At 46.7% G+C, this 19,978-nt stretch overlaps 1 protein-coding gene and 1 long non-coding RNA gene across 3 annotated transcripts in view; one reads left to right on the top strand and one right to left on the bottom strand.

Annotated features, from left to right (window-relative positions):
• The window catches only part of HS3ST2 (heparan sulfate-glucosamine 3-sulfotransferase 2), a 101,297-nt gene extending 87,591 nt beyond the window's left edge, over positions 1-13,706 (bottom strand). Inside the window, exon 1 of the mRNA XM_003813716.6 lies at positions 13,214-13,706. Within this exon, the coding sequence (XP_003813764.1) occupies positions 13,214-13,698 (485 nt within the window). The 5' untranslated portion in view covers positions 13,699-13,706. The remainder of the gene's footprint in view (positions 1-13,213) is intronic.
• Positions 13,707-14,636: 930 nt separating this feature from the next.
• On the top strand, positions 14,637-16,648 carry LOC117976203 (uncharacterized). 2 transcript variants are annotated; one of them, XR_010110519.1, is made up of 3 exons: positions 14,637-15,322; positions 15,908-16,026; positions 16,375-16,648. It is a non-coding gene; the product is annotated as an uncharacterized LOC117976203 (long non-coding RNA). The 2 variants fall into 2 exon arrangements; XR_004666784.3 differs by having other exon boundaries at positions 14,672-14,756; positions 15,045-15,322; positions 15,908-16,648.
• Positions 16,649-19,978: the final 3,330 nt, after the last annotated feature.

Genomic DNA, 19,978 nt, shown 5'->3' with positions numbered 1-19,978 from the left:
TTCAGAGAGTTTAACCAACCACTTCTGAAAATGGGGATTGATCCTAGGAAATGCTACCTCCACTTTAAGCCATCTCACCTGAGCAAAATGAAAGCTGTTAGATGATTTCATATCTTTATTAAAACCATCAAAGCAGAAACACACTGCAAAGAGGCTGCCAAGGCAGAGAACATTTCCCCATGCTTCAGCAGCTTTGGGAAAGTCGGAGAGATTCAGATTTTGACTATCTCACAGGAAGGTGTTATCATGTTCAATTCTGCTTAAGGGAAGCCACACTCACAAGGCCCTTAATTTTGGCAGTGTCATCATGGCAGTCACCTCCCCATACATGTTGATGAGGCTGGAACAAGAATGAAAAGCAGGGTGGCTCCCATTGAGTGTCACTTGCCTTTTCTGGGTTGGAAGAGGGCTAATTTCACCTTTAACAGATCTCAAGAGGTTACCTAAGAACTCTGTATTTATAAAAAGGGCCTCAAAGATCTCTAGAAATGAGGAATCTGCCATCTCCCACCTATTTGGGAGTGAAGACTCCAAGCTACAGTAGAACGTAATGTTCTTTTCTTTGGTTAGTTTAGGGACATCTATAGATAGACAGGACCAGTCAAGCCAGGGGCAGGTATTGGGAAGTATATTTGGTTCAGACTCCAGCCTGTCACTTGTAAGGAAGAGCCTGAAAGATAGCAAGTCCTTAGTAGGAACTTGGGCTGGGCACGGTGGCTCAGGCCTGTAATCCTAGCACTTAGGGAAGCCAAGGCAGGAGGATTGCTTGAGCCCAGGAATTGGAGACCAGACTGGGCAACATGGTGACACCCTGTCCCTAAAAAAAATACAAAAATTAGCCGGGCATGGTGCCTCATGCCTGTAGTTTCATATTAGGGAGGCTGAAGTGGGAGGATCGCTTGAGCCTGGAGGGTCAAGACTACTGTGAGTCATGATTGTGCCACTGCACTCCAGCATGGGCAACAGAGCAAGACCTTGTCTCAAAAAAAGAAAGAAAGAAAGAAAGAAATACTATCACATCATCAACCTCAGCAGCAACACTGCTACCATCATCAACCTCAGCAGCAACACTGCTACCATCATCATCACCAATGCCGTCTTTCTTGAGTCCTCTCTCTCACACCTTGCCCCATGCAATCATCAGCAAATCCTGCCACTGTCCCTTCAAAGTGTATCCAGCATCTGTCCCCTCTCCTGTCTCTCTCCACCACCACTGCTGCAACCACTTTTGCAACAGCCCCCTAACCAGTTTTCCTCCTTCCATCCTTACTGCCTTACATAACAGCCCAAGAAATCCTTGTAGAATGTAAGTCAGATCATATAATGCCTTAACTCAACACTAGCCAATAGTCCTGCATTTGCTCAGAGTAGAAGGCAAAATTCTTGCAAAGGCCTACAGGGTCCTGCACCATGTGGCCCCTGTTACCTCTCCAGGTTTATTTCCCATCCCTTGTGCACTTCTTGGGCACTCCACCCTGGACATACTGGCCCCTGGGTTTTCCTCAAACATGCCAGCCACCCTCTGTCCTTAGGGCCTTTGCACGTGTGCTGCTTCTGCTAGAACATTCTTCTCCCAGATCACAGCATGTTTTGCCTCCTCACCTCCTTCAGATCATCACTCAAATATTGCCTTCTCTGCTAGGCCCTCCCTAACCACCCTGCTTAAAACTGCAACACCCTCCGCAGACCAAGTATTCTTTCTCCTCCTCCCTGCATTTTCTCCATGGCACTTACCACCATCTGACATAGATATGTTTGACTTACTTATTTATTGACTATCTCCTTCCTACCCTGTAGAAAAGTAAGCAGCATGAAGGCAGAAATTGTTGTCTGTTTTTTTCATTCCTCTCTCCCCAGTGACTATGTGGCTGACACACAGTAGGTGCTCAATAAATACCTATTGATGACTGAGTCACCTGCATCTACATTCCATATTCTTTCAGAATCAGGTGTGGCAAGCTTAGTAAAGGGGTGGACAAGTTTGTAGCCCCGAACAGACTCATCCATTCCTAATCATCCCTCATCGCTAAGAGTATTCACTCAACGCATATTTATTGAGCACCCATCGTATGCCAGACACCTTTCTGAGCTTCGGGGATACGGTCATGAATATGATAGACAAGGTTCCTGGTCTCTAGGGGAGTTTTCAGGCTAGTGGGGAAAGAGTAAATAAAAGAGAAAATGAACACAATAATTTCAGATGTCAGTGAGAAGTAAGAAGTAAATAAAGCAAGGTGGTGAGGAAAGATAGAGAGTAGAGTGGTGAGGAGGTGAGCCAGCCTAGACTAGGTGGCTGAGAATGGTCTCTTTGAGGAGGTGACATTGGAGCTGGGACCTGCATGATGAGAAGTAGCCAGACCTGAGATGCTCTGGGGGAAGAATGATCCCTGTAGAGGAACAGCAGATGCAAACACCCCAAAACATAGGCACCAGCTCTCTTGAAAGCCTCTTTGGCCCACCCTGGGTGGGGGCCCCTCCTCTACGACCCCACAAATGCTGGGAGCTTTCTCTCTCTCTCAGTAAGTCTGACCGCTGAATTTCTCTGTACCTTCTTCTCTTTAAAAGAGAGATTAATTCTCCTTCTCATCTTCATTTCTCCAGGGCTTAGCACATTGCCTGGCACATAGCAGGTGGCCAATAAATTCATGTGGAACTAAAGTGATCTGAAACAACATTTTTTTTTCCTGAGATGGAGTTTTGCTCTTTTTGTCTAGGCTGGAGTGCAGCAGCATGATTTCGGCTCACTGCAACCTCTGCCTCCAAGGTTCAAGTGATTCTCCTTCCTCAGCCTCCCAAGTAGCTGGGACTACAGGCGCACGCCACCACGCCCAGCTAATTTTTGTATTTTTAGTAGAGATGGGGTTTCACCATGTTGGCCAGGCTGGTCTCGAACTCCTGACCTCAGGTTATCCGCCACCTTGGCCTCCCAAAGTGCTGGGATTACAGGTGTGAGCCCCCGCTCCCGGCAACCACTTTATTTTGTGATTCGACTGTAAACAGAGGTAAAATCATGAAGTGAATGTATTTAGAAACAGCATACCTATAGGGTCCCCCTCCTTATTAGCCCCCGACCAAAAACATCTCTATCCAAGGAAATCCTCTCTGGCCATTGAGGTCCAAATAACATACCACCTCCTCCAGGAAGCTTTCCCAAATTCCCCTAAATGAATTTTCTCTCCTTTCCATGCTGCTTACTATAGCTCTCCTTGTATCTCTAATATGGTACCTATTCTCATCTGACTTGTGTGCAAACTTTCCATGAACATCTAACAGCCTCACCAAACAGTGAAGAGCCCAGAGGCTCTGTGTTATATTCATCTCTGTGTCCTTAGCATGCTGCTGAATAAAGGTATGATGAAGAAATCAATGGCCAATAATGACAACTAACAGGCTTTTAATACCTCTCGTGTGCCACAGATGTTTCGAGCACTTTTATGTGTAATTGTTCATTGAATCCTCACAGCAACCCTATGTGGCAGTCAATATGATTAGTCCCAGTGTGCAGATGGAGGAACTGAGACAGAGAAGCCACTGGTTGGCACACACACACCTTGCATGTGGTGGAGCTGAGATTCCAACGTATTCCTTCCGATCTCAGAGTTCGAATTTTTCATAGCTATGCTGAAACTGCCTTCCGTAGTAGTTTCTGCAACTTTATCTCCATTTTGAGTTCATGCTTGGAATCCGGGCTTCTCTCTCTCTCTCTCCAATAAGATCTGTCTTTGTATTGCTTCCTAAAAAGCCCTTGTGCCACTGTGAGGCCTTGCTTCAATGCCCACTTATCTCTCCATCAGCCTCAGGGTTGATCTGGGGTTCCTTCACCCAGCAGCAAGCACTGAGGCTAGGGAGCACCCTGAGCTGGAAGAAAGCCATCTCCCTTTAATTGACCATCAGCCCTATTAAAGGCAAGCTTGGGAAGCCCTGTCATCATAGACACCCTCTGCATTGCCTCTGTTAACAAAGGGAAATTCCAGGGACCATTTTCTGCAGTGGGTCTTCTTTTACACAGTTAAAAGCACACAAAGAAGTTGCATTGTCTTCCGCTCTTGATCCAGTGAAATTAAACTGCCTGAGAAAGCAAAATTGACATCCTACCCGGCCCTGTGTATAAGCTTCATGGTTTGTTTGTTTGTTTGTCTGCTTTTTGGCGGAGTCTCGCCCTGTCACCCAGGCTGGAGTGCAGTGGCTCTATCTCGGCTCACTGCAAGCTCTGCCTTCCGGGTTCACGCGATTCTCTTGCCTCAGCCTCCTGAGTAGCTGGGACTACAGGTGTCTGCCACCATGCCCGGCTAATTTTTTGTATTCTTAGTAGAGACAGGGTTTCACCATGTTAACCAGATGGTCTCGATCTCCTGACCTCGTGATCCACCTGCCTCGGCCTCCCAAAGTGCTGGGATTACAGGCGTGAGCCACCGCGCCCGGCCCATGTCATGTTTTTAAGCCTCACGTCATGTTTTCCAGAATGGAAGAAAAGGTATTTTGCATCCTGAGATTTTACAAAAGGGACGTCCTGTCTCACATGAGCCTCAAAATTAAAATAAAGAAAAGCCTTGTGCCACTGTCTCATAAATTGCTGATTCCCTAATGAAAACAACTTTATCTCTGACTTTTGTGACACTGACGCCTGCATATAGGTGACAATCTATGTAGATGTGGTAATTGTGGCGCATACTGCTGACTTTCCACCAGTAAGAATAATGAAGAAATCCATTGTAACCCTGTGAGTTGACATTGTCTTTTAAATGCCCACCATACCCTTTATTCAGGGAACCTTGTTCTTGGGAAGGCTACACTCCCTTGTAAATATTGCAGGTCAAACTCTCCTCTTAGTGCTCATATTTGTTCTGAGTTTTCTTTTGGCTCATCTCTCCCAATTGCTAACACATTAAAGAAACCTGAAAAGCTAGAAACAGTCTCACTCTGTCACCCAGGCTGGAGTTCAGTGGTGCAATTATAGCTCATTGCAGCCTCGAACTCCTGGGCTCAAGTGAACCTCCCATGTCAGCCTCCCAAGTAGTTGGGACTACAGGTGCCTGCCACCATGCCTGGCTAATTTTTTTTTTTTTTTTTAGAGAAGAGGTCTCCCTATGTTGCCCAGGCTGGTCTCCAACTCCTGGGCTGAAGCGATTACCCAGCGTCGGCCTCCAAAACTGCTGGCATTACCACCGCACCCAGCCCATCATTGGATTTACTTAAACTGAGTTTTTGGCAAACTCCAACAATATTTCCCATAACGTCAGTTGTGTGCCTCATCTTGGTAATTTTAGGTACTACACAGACTTACTAAATACCACCAAATCACACAGTGAGATGTGTTATCTCTCCTTCTTTACCTTCATTCCTTCTGATTACATCAAGGAGAAACATCTCACATTGATATTGATATTTCTTTAACTGCTCTTAGTAGTGTCCCCTAGTATCCTCTTTTAAGCAAAGATGGAAAACACTGCAGGCTTAGACCATTCCAGCCACACTAGAGAGCAAAAATTCAATCACACTGTTTTGTTTTCAATCTAACTTATTTTTATGATCACTTTCTAATTATGGCAAGTGTTGCCGGTTTTCCATTTAGGGTGGCTTCAAAATAAAGTTGCTTTTAAACAATATTTATTTTAACTATACTTGCACAGTATGTGTTAGATTTGCAAATCCATAGTATATCTTTAGAAAGATACACAAAAACAGGTACCTATGGTTGCTTCTGGGAAAAGGAATTTCTTGGCTGAAAGACGAGGTAGAAAGGAAGGGATTAATTTTCTCTGAATACACTTTGTCACTTTTGAATTTCACAATACAAATATCTTTTTTTTCTTTTTTTTTTTTTTTTTTCTGAGACGGAGTCTTGCTCTGTTGCCCAGGCTGGAATGCAGTGGTGCTATCTTGACTCACTGCAACCCCTGCCTCCCAGGTTCAAGCAATTCTCCTTCCTCAGCCTCCCAAGTAGCTGGGACTACAGGCACCTGCCACCACGCCCAGCTAATTTTTGTATTTTTAGTAGCGATGGGGTTTCACCATGTTGGCCAGGCTGGTCTCAAACTCCTGACCTCAGGTGATCCACCCGCCTCGGCCTCCCAAAGTGCTGGGATTACAGGCGTCAGCCACTGCACCCAGGTGAATATCTTGTCTATTCTAAAATATATAAACTGAAGGGGAAAACTTATTCTTTGTGATAAATTATAATTTTTAAATGGGCTAACTTTAGCAAAAAAATTAAGAAGGTTGGATGAGATGGCTCACACCTGTAATCCCAGCACTCTAGGAGGTGGAGGCAGAAGGATTGCTTGAGCCCAGGAGTTTGAGACCACCCTGGGCAACAAAACAAGACCCTGGCTCTAACAAAGGATTTTAAAAATTAACCAGGTGTGTTGGTGCACACCTATAGTCCTAGCTACTTGGGAGGCTGAGGTGGGAGGATCACTTGAGCCTGGGAGGTTGAGACTGCAGTGAGCCTTGACTGTGCCACTGCATGAGTCTCAAAAAAAAATTAAGAAAATAATAGTAGAGGTCATGCTGGGCTTTGGCAAATGTCATGAAGGTGGCACAAAAATGTCTGAAATCTGAAAAAATTCTCCCTCCCAAATAACTATGCCACCATTTGGAAGGCAGTGTGAGAGGTCCTTTAGCCTCCACCTAGAGCAGATACTTCTGGCTTTCTCACTTGGGGAGTGTTCATGGTGGCTGGTGGCCATGGACACTGAGGTGGAGCCATTGTCAGCTCCTCTGATTTGAAAAGCTTAGGAAGACACCCAATGGACCCATGCCCAGGAAATCCATGTGATGCTCCGGCTCCAGATCACCCAAGCCCAAACCTCTGTCTCATATGCCCTGGAAAAACATACTTAATAATAACTTCCTCAGAAGCGCAAGGTCATTTCCCCTCCTGGGTGGCTTTTACCCACCTCGTCAAGCTGCTTGTGAACCTCACAGTGCTTCAGCCCAGCCATGCAGCCCATTAGGAGAACAAAGTGGCAGCTGAACTGGCCTATAGCAGCCTGGCACCAAGCCTGGCCAATGGAAAGCATTTGACAAATGAATGGATTAACCTGCACCGGAGTTAGCTCCAGCAGAGACAGTGAGTCCCACAGGTTTAGGTTATCTGTGTGACTTATCAGTTCTGAGTCACTACCCCCCAAAGCCCCACTTCCCTATCACCTGCCCTGAGCCCTCACAGGTGGAGATGACCTCTCCTCAAGTCCTCCAGGGGATCTGATCAATAGGGAGCTGTGTGCTCCCCCACCCCGTCCCCACCCACCGTGTCACTCAATCATACAGGAATGATTCATAGAGGTCTAACCAAAGTTATTCTACAGCCCTGCACACCAGATACACAGAATGTTACCAAAGCATTACCAAAGCATGCAGGTAATAGCACCTGTTGGGCATTGACTCTGCTTCAAATCCGCTAGGGCCCTTTGGATGTGTCTCCAGATATGTGCAAGGTACAGCAAGTGCCTCTGTACAGCAGGCCATGAAGGACATGCCCACCATCGCATCTTATCTCCTGTGAGTACCAGCCCCACACCTTCCCTAATTTCAGGATAGTTGCTTTCAGGGAGACGGCATGGGTAACATTCAAAAATATAAAATGAATCCAGCTTCCAGACCAATCAGAAGAGAGCCCTGCTGGCTACAGAGATGAAGCAGGGTCTAGTCACTGGCTCTTTGGAAGGTCCAGAGAGTCCAGGTTAGGCTGGGGAAGCCAGGTCTCCCAGGCAGAGGGCATTTCGGGAATCAGTATGGAAACATCCTATATCTTCAATCTAAGACACCATCAATCATAAGATACATGCTAATTTCAGAGATGTTAAAGACGCTTCTTAGAACCTTTCAGTGGTATTTTCACATGTTAACATCCAAAACAGGCTTAACAATGTGTGTAGCTGGAAAGTACTGGGGCTGTCAGCAACTTCTCCACCTAAAATGCTCCTGTAACAAGTGATAGGGTTTGGCTGTGTCCCCACCCAAATCTCATCTTGAATTGTAGCTCCCATAATTCCCACATGTTGTCAGAGGGACCAGGTGGGAGATAATTGAATCATAGCGGTTTCCCGCATACTGTTCTCGTGATGGTGAATAAGTCTCATGAAATCTGATGGTTTTTTACGGAGTTTCCCCTTTTGCTTGGCTCTCATTTCTCTCTTGCCTGCTGCCATGTAAAACATGCCTTTCTCCTTCTGTCATGATTGTGAGGCCTCCTCAGCCACATGGAACTGTGAGTCCATTAAACCTCTTTTTCTTTTTAAATTACCCAGTGTTGGGTATGTCTTTATCAGCAGTGTGAAAATGGATTAATAGACTAAGGCTTTGGGGAAAGCCTGTTCTTCATTCCCCTTCTCAGCTCCAAGGGGAAGGGAAACCAGCTCTTCAGAAAACTTCCTTGAGCAATGAAAATTCTTGTTGCCCATTCTGAATGTTCCTCCATGCCTGACAAGAACTGTACATTTGCTGGCACTAAGTATTATATCTACAGCATGCTGCAAGGCTGACAGAGTGCTGCAAGACAAATGGGGGGGTTTATGGACTCAATGGTTTCATTTAATCATACTGTGTGACGTTCGCCTGGACCAAGACAGGGAATTTCTGTATAAAGGCCTAAGTCTGCATAGATGCTGCAATTGTGCATGCAGGTGCACATGTGTGGGTGTGCACACACATTCATCTATGTGCACACCCAATGAGCACAGATCAGTCTGTTTTGTGTGTTGATCAATTTGTTGAAAGATGATAAAACTGTCTGCATTAACTACGTCATGGCAGGAGGCCCCTTACCTTCTGCCTTTGATTTTATTTTTTTCTAAGGTTTGCATTTCCAGAATTGGGCTTTGCAATTAGAATATGATTTCTTGATGAAAATGAACTGGAGAATGTGATAGATCTTATTCTGGGCTTTTTATTCTCTTTCGTACTTAGACTGTTGCCTCTGGGGCAAATATTCTGTCTTCTTTGCTTTGCACCATCCCAAGAACATCATCGATGCTGAACAAATAAATAACCAGAGTTGTGAAGTGAAGTCTGAAATTTATAGAACAGGCTCATCTATCAAAATTTGGACACCAGAACACAGAGTCAATTATCACATATTAACTTGCTCTTGTTGGCATTTCAATGCCTTTAGAAAAGATACACTTCCTCCACACACACATTCCCCTGCCATACCGAAACACCAGCAAAATTGAGAACACTTCAGACATATCTCAGCTTTCCCTGTGACTCTAAAAACTACTACACACAGCAAAGCTTATATCTGTTTATAAAAGATGACCCTGAAGAGTCTATTTCACATCCAAACTTCCTTAGAATGGAGAGCATCCTAAAGATAACCTTAGATTTGGAAAAACATTTTCATGTAGATAGTCTTACTTGATTTTTATAAGGTTGCAAAGCAGTTCAGGCATCATTGCCATTTCACAGGTGAGCAGACTGACACCCAGATATGTGAACTGACTTTCTGTTAACATGGAAGGAGGGAGGGAAAGAGAAAAGGAAGGGAGGAAGGGAGGAAGGAAGGGAGGAAGGAAGGAGGGAAGGAAGGAAGGAGGGAAGGAAGGAAGGAAGGAATGAAGGAAGGAAGGAAGGAAGGAAGGGAGGGAGGGAGGAAGGAAGGAGGGAAGGAAGGAAGGCAGGCAAGGAGGGAGGGAGGAAGGAAGGAAGGAAAAGGAGAAGGGAAAGGGGAGGGAGGGAAGGAGGAAGGGAAGGGAAGGAATAAAGAGGAAAGTATGGAACTATCTTTATAGCAATTGATTAATTCCTCAGCCCGATTTAGTAACAGCAGCAGCATCAGAAACTAATATTTTTAATACTAACAGAACTAATAGTGATAACAGGAGTGTTGTAGTAATTAGTAGCAATAACAGTAGTAACATTACTGCCTTGTCTTTATATATCATAGAATTTTCCAGGGCAATTTCATGTACAGTTTTGCATTTATTCTTCACAACAAGTTTCTAGGATAGTTACTACAGGTCCCATTCCATGATGAAGAAGCTGAGACTTGGGAGAATCACCTTTCTTCAAATCATACAGCACCTAGGTGACCACCTCTGGTCTTCTGACTGTGGTTCCCTGTCCTGGTTCCCTCATCAGCCTGGTGTTGCTTTGCCCACCTGTCCAAGCAGCTAGGAGATACCACCCCACAGCTCTTACCTCGGGGAGGAAATGTGTGTGGGGGAGAACCCAGGCCAGACACATAGTTGAGGTAAGCATCAGAGATGGCATGGCAGAAAGACAGCAAATTGGAGAGAACCCACTGCAGAAGGTTGGGCTCTCTGGTAGTGGCCTGAACGGGAGTGGTTCCCAAGAAGGATCAGGCTAAGGACAAGAAGGTGCAGACTCTGTCTCCTGGTCTCTCCAAATGATGGTGTCTTTCTGGCTATATCACTCGGCCTTCAGCTTTATCTCCATTTACCCACAGAAAGAAGCCCCTCCTTTGGGTTAAGGGTAAAGCTTTTGATTTTTCCACTATCTGGATTTCAGCCTCCTGATCAGGAAGTTATCACCAGGGGCTTTGATGTGGGCAGATCATACTAAGATCCACACTGCCTGCAACTCTGCACCTCCCCCTTTGGAAAGCACAGTCCACTCCAATGGGTGCAAGGGTTCTTTGGCCATGTCTGCCCAGTGGACCCTGGCTTTATGATGGCAAGCTGTGAACTGACAAGGCAGTGGACAGAGAGCGGAACATCCTGTCACCCACCGTACCTAGCTCATGGGATTCAGGAAGAAAGTAAGAACATGGGTTTTAAAAGATTCCAGAAATCCCCATGATTTCTGCAGTTAATGTGTATGACTTGGTCATAATAAAAAGAAACGTACAAAAATGTTCTTTACATACAGAAAGATGTTCTGGAGGTTATGGAAACAGCATCTAAGTGGGGTAGTATTACCCTGCACAGAAATGGCAATCCACAAGCTAAACACTTGACTCTAGGGGTGTGGATTTGTAACTGAAAGAAGCACAAACCACACAGCCTTTTCCTGACACTGGAGCCTCCCAGCCTTCCTGGTCAAGCAATGGGGAGAGGGCAATTACGACCAGACCTCTAGGATAGTCTTTTAGAAATATAAAGTGGGGAAAGGTGGTAGAGGGGGAGAGAAGAGAGAAGCAGAGCTGTCAGCATGCTTGATGTTAAATAAAACCTACCAAGACTCAGCTGAGAATTTTAGCAGAATCCAAATGTGCTAAAAAAAAATAAAAATAAAAAATAAGACATGGCTTCCCTCTCTAAGGTTCACAGCTAAGCTTGCTTAGAATCACACATGCCAAGGTTAAAAATAAAAAGCAGCCATCCCTGAATGACATGGGCTCCAGGATGGAAGCCTGAGGTATGCTGTTTAGTGGTGGAAGGAAGAGAGGGGAGGGAGGAGAGTCTGGGTTCAGGGCATAGGTATTTATTGGAGGGCACACTATCTGAAAGCCAGATGCTCAGAATTTTGCTGTTTTGCACTTAAAAGGCACTTCGCATTGGCAAAAGGTGTCATAATGATCTTCAGATTTTCCATCGAGGAAATGCTGGCCTGCATTCGAATGTGGTCATGGCTGACCCACTCTGGGCTCTGCTGTTCAATGTGTTTGCCTCCTCCATCCCGGGATCTGACTCAGACAGTGTCCACATGCACCTAGACGGGATGCCCATGAGTCACAGCTTGGAAAGCACAGTGGGCTATTGGCATTGGCATGAAGCCAGATCTGCCTCTCTGTGCCACCCTACCCTATTAACCAGACATAATGGTGCTGGGGCCACCCACAGGCTAGCTAGCCCCTGGTTGGCTGCAATGGGGACAGACTATGTGTCTGCCTGCTAAGGATGATGCATGACCCACTCGTCCCCACAACTACAACCATTGCGAGCCAGGAGTAACCTGCAAAGGTGCTAAATCAGGCCTGCGGTCCCCCTACTTTTGGTAAATCCAGGGCCCTCTATTATAAGCCCAGTGGAGTCCTCTTTCTAATGAAGTTGTCCCTTGTCCAATATGCATATGACCTCTACTGCCTAAAGCTGTAGATAAAAACAGCAGATTTAGCCTCAGCTACTGTGTCAGCTACCATGTTACCCCTCCCCAACGTCATTACTATGCAGATGTTTCTAGAAAGTCTTCAAAGGGTCAGGTGAATGGTGAGAATTCTGTGACCTATGTGTTAACAGGGAGCCGGGACATTACACCAGCCACATGTGGGCCAGTCCTACACTTCAGCACCATACACGGCTAGGGAGGCAGAAAGGCATTGAGGAGTGGACGCTGCCACCTCACAGAAGCTTTGGTCTGTGCCTTGACACCCCCAGTGGGGATAATTCTCCTCCCTGGCATGCATGGGAAGCATAGACAGTCTATGCATGACTGGCTGCCCCTAGCACCCTTGCTAGCCTTCACCCGCAGGGCCCACCTTCAAATTCCACATTTTGGCTGCTGGTTTAGAAGCATCACTTAAAGTGAAGTGCCTTTTTTACACCTTTAAGGCACTTTAGAAAAGCCTTGGAAGGTATACAGGGCAAGGGCTGTTTTCCTGCCCATTGGGATGGATGAGAAAATAGAGGCTGATAGAGTTTAAGAAACTTGCTCAAGCTTAACTGACAGACCCAAGACTCGAATCCAGGGCTCTTTCCACTACTCAAAGACCACCTACCAGGGCCAGAGCTACTGGGGGTCTCAGCCCCAGTACAGCAGCAAATACCTGGGTTTGAGATTGAGACTCCCTAAGGCATCTTTCTTACTGGAGACCTCTGGCGATGCACTGTCATTTGGCCTGAACTCTGGGGACCTTTCCCAAACAGAGCCTTGCTGCAAGGGGTCTCTGAACTGCCTTATCTTTCTCAGGGTCCTTCAGGGGCTGGGTACCAGCAAAGACCTACAGAGGGTTAGGATGGTGCCGTGTTCAGGCAGCACAGGTCCTCGCCTGTCCCTTCCCTGGGCACCCTAAGGGCTGGTCACAGAGGGAGTTAGCCCTTTAGCTGGCACTTAGGTTTGACTGGAGATAATCCTTTTCCAACGACTCCAGTGACGAGGGAACGCCCTTTGCAGTTCCAGAAACTGCCCGTCTAGATTATCACTGGGAAGTTCTGGGTAAATTCTGCTATAGCCCCCCATGGCCCTATGTGTCAGCCTGAACCCATACAATGAGTTGGGTTAAAAGAAAGAGAAAATACAAGAGACGGATGGCTCTCCCAATGGAAGCGATCAGAGACCCGGCGCACGGAGCGGAGCTCCTGGTCCTTACCTGTACCAATCCAGCCCGCGGCCGTAGTTCCTGTCAAAGAAGTGGGGTTCCGTGCCCAAGGCCCGCACGTCCGGGTGCACTCGGATAAACTCCAGCACGGCCCGGGTGCCCCCCTTCTTCACGCCCACAATGAGGGCTTGGGGCAACCGCTTGGTACCCAGCTTGGGTGAGCCGGAGTGGTTGGAACCGGAGAGGCGAGGGGCGGGCACGGCGGCGGCAGGCGCGCTGGGAGCGCTGGGCTCGCTGGGCGTCGGCCCGGAGGGATCACAGGGGCGGGACTTCTGGAGAAGTTTCTGGCCGCCCGCGCTGGGGCCGCGGAGGCAGCGAGGCGCGCCGAGGAGGCGGCTCCGACCCAGGTCGTCGCAGCAGCACAGGAAGCTGTAACACAGGTAAGTGCAGGAGAGCGAGAGCGTGAAGGCGAAGAGCAGCCTGCGCGCCCTCCGCGGCTGAGGTGGCCCCGCGCGGCCCAGGACCCTATAGGCCATGGCTCCATGGGCCCGCGCCGGGGGTCATGGTTTCCGAGGGGGCACCGGCGGCTGAGCTGCTGTGGCCCTGCGGTCGCCTAGAGGGCTCGCGTGGCGCTGCCACGGCCACGCGGGTCGGGCGTTGGGGGCGCCGTCTTCTCCGGGGGCTGCTGACCAGGGTGCGCACGGTGCCCCGGGGTCCCGGGGGCAGCGGCTCCTCGGGGAACAGGCGGTTGCATTTCCAGCATCTCCCGGTCCTAGGCGATGGGGCTCCGGGCAGCCGGGCGGCTCGGGCGCTCCCAGGCTCTTACGTGCGCCGGGTTCGGAGCGCGCCCAGCGCCCGAAGCCCCATTCCTGATCCTCGGAGCGCCGCTCACGAAACGCTCGGCGGCGGCGTGGCTGTGCGGGCTGGCGGGTGGACCGGACGGTGGCGCTGGCGCCGGCCGCGATCTGGCTCTTCGGGAAATGCCGAGCGGAGCGCGCTGCCGGCTCTATTTAAGGAGTGGCCTGACGTCAGCCGCGCGGGTCCCCCGAGCCCGCGCCGCGCCCAGGGACCTGGCCCGCCCCCTGCGCCCCCACTCTCTTACCCCTCCCAGAAACACAGCACGCGGGCCCTCCCCATGCAGGCCACTCCCTACGGAGCCCCAGGCCAGCTTTGGGGCGGTGAAACCAAGGTGTCGAGGCATAGTACTCCTCCGGGAGGCTGGACACCCCCACCACGCTGGCCTCTCGACATCCAGGGACACGAACCCAGGTCGAGATCGCGCCGACATGCAGACCAGACAGACCCAGACGCAGACGCAGGCACCCTGCCCTGATGCGCGGTCCCACCACCCTGACCCGCACACGCACGCACAGGCACAGAAGCACATGTGCCCTAGCCCGGACACACCCCCACACCCACGCGGGGCTGGGGAGGAGAAGTCCCCTAACCTGGGCGCAGATACACCGACAGGGACACTCCCCCCGCTCTCGACATCTCGCCAAATGGACACACACAGCCCGGAATCGGACACCGAGCGCACGCACGCCCAGGACTGGGACACGCGCTGTAGACGGGATGGGTGGAGGAGCCGAGCGTGAGTGAGATTCCGTGACTATTCACCCAGCTTCTTAGCCCCCCGCGCGCTGACTCACACCCCGGCGGCTCGCTCTGTCTCGCACCTATGAGGCACGCGCGCACCCCAACCCATTGTCACCCCACCTCTCCCCGGGCCTGCCGGAGAGCGAGCCCCGGAGCGGCAGACTCCGCGTCAGGAGGGTTCCTCTCTTAGCAGCCGCCGCCTAGCGGTAGACTGCTCCCCGGGGAGCTGTCCGGGGTACTAGAGGGTCGCCGAGGGCTGAGTGCGGAGGGCTTCTTCACACAGAGACACTAGGAGGAGGAAACAGAGTACAAGGAGAACGTATCCAGGAGCAATTCCACTTCGAATGATTCCTAAGTGAATGCCTACAGGACAGTTCTCGGTGACCATGTCCAGAACAGGCATAAGTGACGATCTCCAGTACTTCCCTGAGGGACCACACTGGTACCTTGGATCAGAACCCTGCATCAGAACAGGCCTAAATGGCCATGGCTAAGAACACGGCTGAGTTGTCCTTCAACAGCAATGCCAATGCCAATTCACCATGTCCGGGTGTTCACAAGGTGAGTGCCCTCCACCACCACCCAGCCATAGAATGTCTAGATGACCACCATGACCCCCACCCTAATCAGGGTATAACTGACTTCCTTCCTCAGGCTGTAAACTGATCATTAGGTTCTGTGGATCTTAGCCCAAACCAGAAAATATTTTGTCCCCAGACTAGTCCCATCCCTAGAAACCTTAAACCAATTCTATGGCAGATAATAATAATAGCTGCCAACTTTGTATCAAGCACCTGGCATGGGTTAACTGATTAAATATTCACAACCTATGAAGTTGTTACCATTACCCTGGCATCACTTTGCTGTCTTAATTCTAATAGTAGCTAGCATTTATTGAGTGCTTGTTTTATGCGAGTTATGCGCTAATCACTTGACATGCACTACCTCATTTATCTTTGGAGATAGGTATTATTGTAATTTCTAATCTACAGGCAGTGATAAGAAGATTTAACAAACATATACACAGTAACTGGCAGAGCTGGGATTAAACCCGGGCAGTCTTGACTCCAAGATTCAAGCTCTTAGTTACAGCACTTTGCAGCTTCCTAACTTCCTTTGACCATTATTCAGATAATTCCATCCTAGGCTCCTCTCCTGGATGTAAGCTAATTTGTCTATGTCTCTTCTAAAATCTCACACCTGGGACTGCGCGAGGAATTTCAGATATGGATTGAAAAGTTCAACAGGACTCTCATCTCTCTTTTGTAAGTTCTGTTTCTAGTAATGCCACCTAAGACTCCATTATCTTTTTCTTGTGGCTATATCACACTGCTGACATCTCAAACTTGCAGCCAAGTAACATCTCTAAATGTTTCTTACAAGTGCTGCTGATTAAGGCACAGCTACCCCATACTGTGCTTGTACAGTGGGCCTTTTTGGACCCAATGTGTAGGTCCTTATAGATTTGACTTGATTGCATTTCATCTTGTCTCATCAGTTCGCTGCCCTAGTTTTTTTTAAATGTCTATTTGAAGTCAAACCACGAGGTAGCTTTCATTTATTCAAAAAGAAAAAGTAGAAAGATTGTATCCCAGCTTTACCCTTTATTCCAGGTGTACTTTGGGCAAGTGGACCCCCTTTAAGCCTCAGGTTCCTCAGCTGTAAAATGGGACGCTATGATTCACCTTAAAAGTCTCTCAAAGTTTAGATGTTGCATGATTCTATGATTCCATTACCCAAAGCATGAACCACTCACTTGGCATCATGTAATTTCCACAGTTGATCACAATTTAATTAATTCCTCATTCTAATTGTTAATAAAAATGTCAAAACAAATATACTTAAAGGAGTTCTTCTTCTTCTTTTGGGTGAGGGGAAGTGTCTCACTCTGTTGACCATGCTGGCATGCAGTAGTGCAATCATAGCTCATGCTGCAGCCTCCACTTCCTGGGCTCAAGGGATCCTCCTGCCTCAGCCTCCTGAGTAGCTAGGACTACAGGCATGTGCCACCACACCTAGCTAGTTTTTTAATTTTTTGTAGAGATGAAGTCTTACTGTGTTGCCCAAGCTGGTCTTGAACTCCTGAGCTCAAGTGATCCTCCTGCCTCAGCTTCCCAAAGTGCTAGAATTACAGACATGAGCCACAATGCCTGGCCTGGAAGGAGCTCTTATATATACTTTGAACAATTATTCACATCATGAACCTGCTATTTTTGTATTCCATTGTTAAAATTACAAGGTTAAATGTGGAGTCATCTGCTGTGATCAGTACTATTTCCCTTAGAAAATAAAACATGAATATAATGATTTCTCATAATTCTGTGCTTGGCTTAATTTTTAAATAATTTTTAACCTTTGAATTCATAAACTGTGATATCCCTGGGTACTCACATATATCAAAACCAGGAAGATTTTCCTCTTCAAATTTCCAATCAGAGTAATGACTGACTTGGATAGAATTTTTTAGGAAGTGAGACATTGGACATATCTGCCCATCTCCTAAACCTTTATCTGTTTACAGTAGCAAATGTGATTCTGCTTTGGGGGTATCAGGTAGGATTATGCTGGGTTGTGTAGTTTGTCAATTAACACCCACTTAAGCAAGGTATATGTTTATTTTTGTAATCACATGAAAGTCCAGATGAAGGTACTTTAGGGCTTGTATGGAAGCTCCAAAGTGTTTGGGACCCAGGCTCCCTCTATCTTGTTACTCTACCATGCATTTCCTCCATTCTAAAGTCACCACATAGTCTACAATGACTTATTCATCTGCAGCCAGAATGTTCACATTCTGGTCATTAGTAAATATGTAAAGACATGCCATATCTGTTTAAGGACATTTCTTGGAAGTTGCCTGTATTATTTCAACTCGTATTCAATTTGACAGCATTTTATCATTTGACTTTCTAGCTTCAAGAGATGCTTCAAAATGCAGTCTTGATTCTGGATGGCTGTATGCCTGGCTAACACTCTGAGATTTTGGTATCAAGAAAGAACTAAAGAATGGTTATGGAGGACTACTAGTAATCCTTGCCATCCTTGGACAAACAGTTTTCCCTCTTTTATTCCCATGTGGTTTGTATGGGTTGAACATAGTTCAAAGACAGGCATATGACCAAGCCTGACATCATCACTTTCTAATTATATTTCAAGAACTGAAAGTAACTCAAATCTTTCTAGTGAGAATAAACCACACAACATTTGTGAAAACTATTGGAAAAGAGAAACTTCTTTTTCTGAGATGATGAATTAATCTAAAATAAGCCTGAAGCTTCCAATGGTCATCTCTGCTATCAAGAGGAGAAACCAACAATAAAGCCAACAAAGAGGAGAGCAGAACTGATGGAGGGAGAATTAGATTCCGGATAATATCCTTTGAACCTCTGAATCTAGCCATGCGGAATGCATGGACCCTGGACTTTATTGCTGCAGTGATTAGCTATCTTTCTGTTAGCACTTGCAAGTGAAAGAGTGCTGACCAATACAACAAACAAACAAAAAGAGTTGCTCCCTCCGTTGCAAGGAATAGATACCATTTTAATAAAAAGTGTTGGAGGTGGGGGGGGGCTTATTTTGAAGGATATGCATGTATCAGGACTGCAACCCTTCCAAATTTGAGACAGTCATAGGCCAGTTACTTTCTTCAACTTCTCTACTTTTCTTGTATCTTATTTATTTTGCTTCTCATTCTTAACTGCCATTGCTCTTTATTTATGAAACAGTAAGGGTTACTAGAAGTGAAAAAAAGAGATTTGGGATATCTTACACAGGAAAGGAACTTTGGGGTAGCTCACAGAATTAAGAAGAAGGCTGGAGAACTGGGCTCAAATAGAATAGCAACCACAGAGCACATTACACTCTCTTTCTTTTCTTTTTCTGAGTCCATTTCTCTTTCACATTAGCATTCTCTTGAATCTTCCTTCCCACTCTAATGCCCTGCATTCAAGACTTTGAATTTAAAATCATAAAACAGGAAATTTTCTTCCCCTTCAGTCTTTGGGCCTAATCAAGCCTTGTTATTCAGTTTTATTTCAGTGTGTAAGCTTCAAATCTGTTCCCTAAAGCAGAGTTTTGCAAAAATGTGAGAAAATGTCCCAAAGAGGGTGACTCCTATGAGGCAAAGGACAGTGAAGTGGAGCCACATGGTCTGCAGGGTCTGTGAGGTACAAAGTTTGCATCTGAATCAGAGGATGTGCATATATCTGCTACATTTAGGAAAGAGGTTGAGAGCGAGAATGAGAGAAGATTTCAGTTGTGCTTCATTCTTTGGATAAAATCAGAGGGTAAAAGCTCAAGGGGCTTCCAGATACTGCCTGTAGAAATGATCCAAATCTAGAAGACCGGAGACGTGGTTGATTTTTAAGAACTCTATAAGATTCCAAACGCTTTGTTATTCTCCATGTAGGTGACTTCTGTTTTTGCCAGAAATAATAGGTACCATTTATTGAGCATTTACTCTGCACCATGGACTGGTGCATTTAGATGCATTACCTAATTTAATACTCTCAATAAACCAATAAAGTAGGCATTATTATTATTATCCCTATTTTATAAATAAGGAAAGTCTCAAGTAGGTTGAATTTTCCATGTTCTACAGATGTTACAGGCTGAGGGAGGGGGAAATTAGTTCAAAAAAAGCATTAATGGCGAGATCCAGGATCAGGTTTACTCATCTTATAATCTTCTCATGGGTCAGTACTGTTTAGCACCTCCACCTCCTATCCTGCATTATTTAAACCACACTATCTTATCTCACCCAACCTTACCATCTTGTCTTCTTCATGCAACTGTGAACTCCTTGGGGAGAGGGACAAAATGACAAGTTCCAACTCAGTCTAGCTCTTGGAATTTGGGCTTCATATTCATGTTGGGACTCCTCCCTTGGTTTCTTTATCCCCTTCTCCTTCTTCGATGGACCACTAACTATTACCCACATTGGGGCTTCCAAGGAAGAACTAACATTTCATTTCCAAATATATCCAGCATGGATTATTTGTAATGGCAAAGATGATACTAAGCCTGTTCACTTGCACAATAATACAGTAGGGCTGACCTAGTAATGCACCCTCTCCCCTAATTTTCCTTTTATCTGGAAGCAGATAAAAATGACACTACTGAACCAGAGGTGAGCACAATTGTCATCAATTTTCTAAAATACAGACCTTAATGGTATAGGATGGAATGAATGGAAGAATATCTAGCTATAGAGAACAATAT

This window comes from Pan paniscus, chromosome 18 (genome assembly GCF_029289425.2).
Source record: "Pan paniscus chromosome 18, NHGRI_mPanPan1-v2.0_pri, whole genome shotgun sequence".
Classification (NCBI taxonomy): Eukaryota; Metazoa; Chordata; class Mammalia; order Primates; family Hominidae; genus Pan; species Pan paniscus.
The sequence above is the reverse complement of the archived record's forward strand: the minus strand, read 5'-3'. Positions and strand labels throughout refer to the sequence as shown.